This window comes from Silene latifolia, chromosome 7, assembly GCF_048544455.1.
Source record: "Silene latifolia isolate original U9 population chromosome 7, ASM4854445v1, whole genome shotgun sequence".
Taxonomy (NCBI): Eukaryota; Viridiplantae; Streptophyta; class Magnoliopsida; order Caryophyllales; family Caryophyllaceae; genus Silene; species Silene latifolia.
Window position 1 is genome coordinate 120,636,841 of NC_133532.1, and position 7,246 is coordinate 120,644,086.

At 38.3% G+C, this 7,246-nt stretch overlaps 1 protein-coding gene across 1 annotated transcript; it reads right to left on the reverse strand.

Annotated features, from left to right (window-relative positions):
* Positions 1 to 4,439: 4,439 nt before the first annotated feature.
* LOC141590645 (uncharacterized) lies at positions 4,440 to 6,622 on the reverse strand. Its single transcript, XM_074411217.1, has 3 exons — positions 6,616 to 6,622; positions 4,729 to 5,669; positions 4,440 to 4,585 (listed from the first exon to the last, which is right to left on the reverse strand). The coding sequence occupies exons 1-2, from the start codon at positions 6,620 to 6,622 to the stop codon at positions 4,735 to 4,737; spliced, it is 942 nt and encodes a 313-aa protein (XP_074267318.1). The 3' UTR covers positions 4,440 to 4,585; positions 4,729 to 4,734.
* Positions 6,623 to 7,246: the final 624 nt, after the last annotated feature.

Genomic DNA, 7,246 nt, shown 5'->3' on the forward strand with positions numbered 1-7,246 from the left:
TTTCCTTAGTCAATCCAAAAGGAATGGTGGTCCTGTATTAGACGTATGAAGGAGTTCAACCAAGCACTTCTAGCAAAGATTGGATGGAGAATGATCACTCACCCTAATTCTATTCTCTGTAAGTCTATTGGTGCTAAATATGGCCTAAAGTGGCGTGATGGTGATCTGCTTTTTAACGATGGCAAGAGTAATTCTTCGTGGGGATGGAAAGGTATTGTTTGGGGCCTTCAACTCATCAAACCTCATTTAGCATGGAACTTCTCTCCTCTTTTTCGACCTTGGTGTTTGGAATACTAAATGGGTTCATGGAACGGTGCAAAACCACGATGTGTTGAGCTTCTTATTGATTCACCCAACTTGTGTAATTTGAGAATCAAAGATCTTATTTGCAACAAAGAATATTGGGACCATAGACTTGTGTCTATGTCTTTTGATGAAACTTCCATTAAGGACATTCTTGCTATTCCAATTCGATGCTCACGAAGGCGCGACATCTTCTATTGGTCCGCCTCGTCATCCGGGAATTACTCGTTAAGATTGGCTATCACATTGCTCTTCAAAATTACTTGGAACACTTGACTTCCCGAAAGACCGATCAAGAGTTCCTGCTTTGCATGTATGGGTGTCTTTCAAAAATCCTTTGGAACTGCCGCCAGGGCCGAAAACCGGATCATTCTCTTATGGAAACTTCTCACGGAATCGTTGCCCATCAAAGGACTCCTAAGGAGGGGCTTTGATGGTCCTTTTACTTGCGTGCTTTGTGATTCACAAGAAACGGAATCACCGGAACACCTGTTCGGGACTGTTCTTTGCTAACGAGTTTGGGGCTGGAAGTCTCCCCGGGGATTAGGGCACAATCAGGGGATAATTTGAGTCTCCGGTCTTGGGTTTGCAATTGGCTCTCCGTTCTTTTTAAGGCTGACAATAAGCATGAGGCTTGTCTCTCCTTTTTGTGTACCATTTGGACTATTTGGGTGGTAAGGTGCAGAAAGATTTTTGATAGTACCGAGTGCTCCCCTATTGGTGCTATCTTTCTTTATCAAGACTCCCTTCACTTAGCTCTTTCTGCTGAAGATGGGAAACCGGGGTCCATAGCTTTCCAAACACCGATGGAGGAGGACTTGACTAAGCTTAGGAATGGAGTACCCTTTCCTCTGATTCAGAGTTCTGTGAGTTGCTCTCGGTCTCATATTTATGTGGATGCGGCGTGGTCTAAGGAGTTTGCTGCTGGGTTTGGCGGATGCATCCTTTTTGATAATGATATTGTTTCTGAATTCTGTATCAAAGGAATGGCTGAGAATGCTGAACAAGCGGAAGCTTTGGCAATTAGGGAAGCCTTAAAGTGGGCGCTCTCGCGCAACATCCTCCATATTAACATTTTCTCTGATTGTCTACAGGTTCTTGCCCAAGTCCTACGATTCTCTCAACTCAAACATTGGACAAGGAACACTATTGACGATATAACCGATCTAGCGGCAAACTTTCATTGTATTACTTTTGCTTATGTTCCTAGAATTTGTAACAAAGCCGCTCATAGGATAGCTAAGCGTGCTATTAATATGTAAGTCTCGTTAACCCGATTGTCAAAAAAAAAAAAAAAAAAAAAAAAAAAAAAGATTTGAAATAGGAAATGGAATGGTTATTTATTGTAGATGGTAACTACTTAATAGTGGGGATGTTGGGGGTTTTATTTTTTATTTTTATATTTTTTTAATAGGGGCAGTATGAAGTACCATACACCTGTGTGTAGGGTATAAGAATTGCGTTGTAACGGAGTAATTAACTTTGTTATAATTATCTATAAAATATTATTAAAAGCTAGTCTAAAAATGCCACATAGACAATGCCACATGTGATGGAAAAGAAGCCGCATACACAATAACAATGTGACTTGACAAACTAATATAACATGGATTACCAATTTATTATTAATTTAATTCACTTATTTCATTTAAAAATTCATCCATATTCCATTAGCTTTAAACCTAATTAACTCAAAAAAAACTACAATAAAAAAATACGGATCAACTATAAGTTAATAATTTCAAGATATTTCAGATGGAGTACTATTATATGTATTAGAAATAAAAAAAACTAAATACATAAGAAATTAAGAATAAACGAAGTTAAAAAAAAATGTATTTTCACTAATTCACTACTACGTTTTTTTTAAAGACACCAATTCACTATTGTTGTTACTATAAAAAAAACATATTATAACTTTGTTGTATATAGAAGATGTTTTAAAAACTAATTAATCAACAAATGAGTATTTTAAAGATCATATAAAATATTTTCTTAGGAAAATATAAAATATATGTAAAAGAAAATATCACTACAACAAATAAGGTAATTGGCGACCATATAAGGCGACTGAGAACAGTCGCCATTAAGAATAAAGCGACTAAGGCACGTCGCCCGCACTTCGTAGCTAGGTTTAGTCGCTTTTGGCGACAGGACTTCGTCACCAATTTTGGCGACGGAATTTTTTTAAAGCGGGCGACAGAAACTCGTCGCCAAAATTGGCGACTGTGTTGGGTCGCCAATTTAGCGATCGTCATCGATCGCCTTTTTCAAGCCACGTCACCTCCAAATCTTCGGGATTGGCGATCGTTTTTAGTCGCCATTTTGGCGATCGTTTCCGTCGCCAATTGCACTTTATTTCCGTCCGCCAATGACCCTAAAATTAATTCATGATCGAAGCTTAGCGACGGTTTCCCGTCGCCAATTGCCCAAATCCGTCGCCAAATTTACATGTTTTTTAGCCTAAAAATCGTTTTTGACCTAGCCAAATACGTAAAAACCTGCAAATAAACCAACACTTCCAGCAGAGAACACATGGGAAGCCAACACAACCAAACTTGATAAAGAAAATCATGTTCCATACACACAACTACGAGTTTTGGTCATCTAACATTATCCGGAATAACATGTTCTCTAAAAACTACATAACCAGGAAACTTGCTCCCGCTCCACTACCACCTCCATAATTAGGATCTCTAGGATCCTTTGGTTGCGGCGCCACCCGGTGTTGCAATTGGCGAAGAAGGAGTTCATCCGGTCCATTTCCTCCTTCATCCTCCGAATTTCTTCATCTCTCTCGGCATCCCGCCTCTCCCTCTCGGCATCCTGCCTCTCCCTGGCGGCTAATTGAGCTTGGAGCACACTTACGACACTTGGGGTATAAGGTTGTTGTTGGGAGGAAATTGACCCTCTTCTTCTTGTAGGAGGGTAGAAAATCTCCTTTGCCGACCCGGCTCCATACACATCTCCTCTTTGGAACCCCTCAACAAGATCAAACCATAGCTCATTGTCATCAATTTCCGGGTTGTTCTTCCTACAGACAAGGAATTGATCCTAAAAAATTGATAAAACATTAATGGTTAGAGGTTACTTATCTAAAAATTGATAAAACATATACTTTAAAAAGCTAAGAAATTTTTATTTTTGACACTTACATATAATCATTGATCTTTTTCCTTCGCGAAGATCAACTTGCCCTTGCTTGTCTTCTTTGCGTGAGTGTCAACAAAGAGATCAACAATCGTGGGTACCTTGCCCTTATTCTTCTTGGTCTTCCGGAAAAAAAACAAGGAAATTGTTACTCAAACATGATAATTAATGAGACTAATTAAATTAGAAGACTATTAAATTAAAAGCTAAGACAAATAACTTACATCTAACACCACACGATCATGAAAAGATTGAGACCCTCCATAATGAGTAGGCTCAACTTCCGCGTCCTTATCTCCTCCTTTCCCGTTGATCTTGTTCCGGCCGATGCTTCCTTGAACTCGGACTGTTCCTTCATTTGGTATATTCCTCATATGACGAACCTATAATCAATAAAATATCAATTATTAATTAATATAGTTTCAAAATATGTAATGAATTTTAACTAATTACGGGTATTAAAAGAAACTAAATACCTTTCATGAAAGATGGCGCCTTCTTCCTCTTAGACACCTTATACATGTTGTCCCTTAGCCTCTTCTTGCCAATGTCATTATACCTTTGCCAAACTAGGCGCTCAAGGTCGGCTGACCAATAGAACACACGCTACAAAAAGTAAACACATGGATGAGAAACAAATTAATAATAAGGTAATTAGAATAAATAAATTATATTTAATAATATATATTTTATAAATAGATACCCGGAAGTTGTTGAACCACATCTCCTTATCTTCATCACTAGCGTTACTCCAACAAGTAACGTCGTGTGTCATGTTCTCTTGGGTGCTATTAGTCACACCACGAACAACTGTTTGACTTCTAAACCTGAAATCAAACATGTTAAAAACATAATTATATAGGAAAACAAAAATAATGTATAATTAACATATGTCTAAAAAAATCATTTATTACTAAATAAAAAAATTACAAACTAGAATGAATAAAAAATTACCAAAGACCATTCAGATCAAGGATCATCCTGCCGTCAGTTGATCGGGGTATAGCAACCTCCTCCTCCTCCTCACTCACCTCCGTAGTAGAACGGTCATTGTCCTCCTCCTGCTCTCGGGAGCTACTACCTCCCTCACTATAGCCTCCGCGCTGCCTACCTCCTCCACGAGCCATGTGTACTACAATTGAATAAAAAGTGTTAGCAAATATTACAGGATAATTATTATAAGATACAAAAAAATAAAACTTAATAAACAGGTATAAAAGAAAAAATAAAACGCTAATAATTGTTTCCAAATTTTGATATGTATACTTTCAATACCTTCTCTTACTCATCATCATCATCATCCTCATCTTCTTCTTCTTCTTCTTCTTCTTCTTCTTCTTCTTCTTCTTCTTCTTCTTCCTCTTCCTCCTCCTCTTCTTCTTCTTCCCCCTCTTCTATCCCATCCCTCTCCTTATCATTCTCTTCTTCTTCCTCTTCTAACTCCTCCTCCGCTTCTATCTCATTTGCATAAATAATTTCATCATGATCAACTGGGGACAAAACTGTTTCTGATACAACCTCTTCTTGGAAAAAAGATGTATCAACTTCTGATCGTGCCTTTGTTTTAAAAACGGCCCACCATTGCTTTTGTTGTCTATCATTACTTGTGCTCGGAAGAGATGCAAAATAAACTTGATGAGCTTGTTGTGCAAGTATAAATGGGTCATATTGAGAGTAGGTTCGAGTATGATTCACTTCCACGAGTTTGTAACGATCATGGACTCTCGTTCCAACTACGGAATTATCCCTCCATTGAATCTTGAATAAGACGGTTTTATAACTCCGATCCCGGCCATTGTAGCACAACTCAAAGATATCCTCTAATATGCCATAATATTCATTGCCATCAAGAGAAGAAATAGTAACGCCGTAGTTGCATTTAGCCTTACTTTTGCCATAGTCAAATGTTTGAAACTTAAACCCATTAACTGAATATCGATTCCACGTCACAACCTTTCGAGAAGGACCCAAAGCCAAGCTTCTTATCACATCATCTTGAATATTTAGCTTACATACATGCTTCCGAAACCAGGCTGGAAATTGATCCTCATGCTTATGCCAAACATCCTCTCTGTTCACATTTGGGTGTTCTTTAATGAAATCTGTCACAAATTGAGCTTCATATGGCTCCAAAACCTCACAATTAGATAGCACATAAAGGTGGGCACGGTTATACTCCTTGTCATCCGAAATCTTGTTCCCCAACTGATGAACACCTTATTTCATCCTGCATTTGGAAACACTTGGGTATACTTGTGTCTAGTTCATCCGCTTCATCAATATTCAAGTATTTTGCTTTGGTCTCAATATGTTTTTCAAAATAAAGAGAGCAAAAATTGGCAATCTCTTCCGTTAGGTAGGCATTGCATATAGAACCTTCCACACGAGCTTTATTACCAATTTTTTTCTTCACATGATTAAGAAACCTTTCGAAAGGATACATCCACCTATATTGGACGGGTCCACCAACTTTAGCTTCATATGGCAAATGGATAGGTAGATGCTCCATCGAATTGAAAAAGAAGGCGGAAATATCATCTCAAGTTTACACAAAATTTCTGGTATTTGGTCTTCTAAACGACTCATGTCCTCAATCGATATCGTGGAGGAACATAAATCTCTAAAAATTGACTTATTTCTCAGAATCGCATTCCAAACTCGTAGTCGGGAGTAAATTTTTAAAAGCCACGGGTAATAAGCGCTCCATGAAAACATGACAATCATGACTTTTCAACCCTTTCAACTTCAGTTCCTTCAAATCAACACAACGGCTCAAATCGGATGCATATCCATCGGGAAACTTCAAGTTTCCTATCCAATCGCACAATACCTTTCTTTGAGCTTTGTCAAGAGTAAATATGGCTTTTGGTTTAGCCTCATCCTTACGAATATGAAGTTTAGGACGATCACAAAATTTCTTCAATTCTATTCTTGAATTAATATCATCACGTGTCTTTCCTTTTACATCCATAATCGTATGAATAAGTAACTCAAAGAAGTTCTTCTCTATGTGCATCAAATCCAAATTGTGTCTGATCAACATTGTTTTCCAGTAGGGAAGCTCCCAAAAAATACTTCTTTTAAACCAACCATTTTTTTTCTTTTTCAACTCTTTAAACTCTTCTTCATCCCATCGACGATTGATGGCAAATCACGTCTGACCTCCCATATCTCATCCCCTTGGAGTCGAAACGGAGCATTGTCACGCACCTCCTTACCTTTTAAGAAAGATTTCTTGTTCTCTCTATGAATATGTCCATCCGGTAAGAAACATCTATGACAATCAAACCAACTAATTTTTTTGGAATTAGGAAGATAAAATGCTTTACTACTATCCATGCAATAAGGACATGCCTTTCGCCCAGCGGTTGCCCATCCTGATAGCATACCATATGCGAGAAAATCATTTATAGTCCATAACAATGAAGCTCTTAGTTGGAAATTTTGCTTCTTCGACACATCAAATGTTTCTACACCAACTTCCCACAAATACTTCAATTCCTCCACCAACGGTTGTAAATAAACATCCGGATGGTTTTTTGGGTTATCGGGGCCGGAATAAGTAAAGAGAGGAAAATAAATTGTCTTTTCAGACAAAGCCAAGGAGGTAAGTTGTACGGCGTGGTCATTACGGGCCAACACGAGTAGTTTCTACCAAATCGACCAAAAGGGTCAAACCCATCCGTACACAAGCCAAGTCTCACATTGCGAGGTTCCTCGGCAAAATCGGGATATAACCTATCAAAACGCTTCCACTCCTCCCCGTCACTCGGATGACACATCTTTCCTGGTG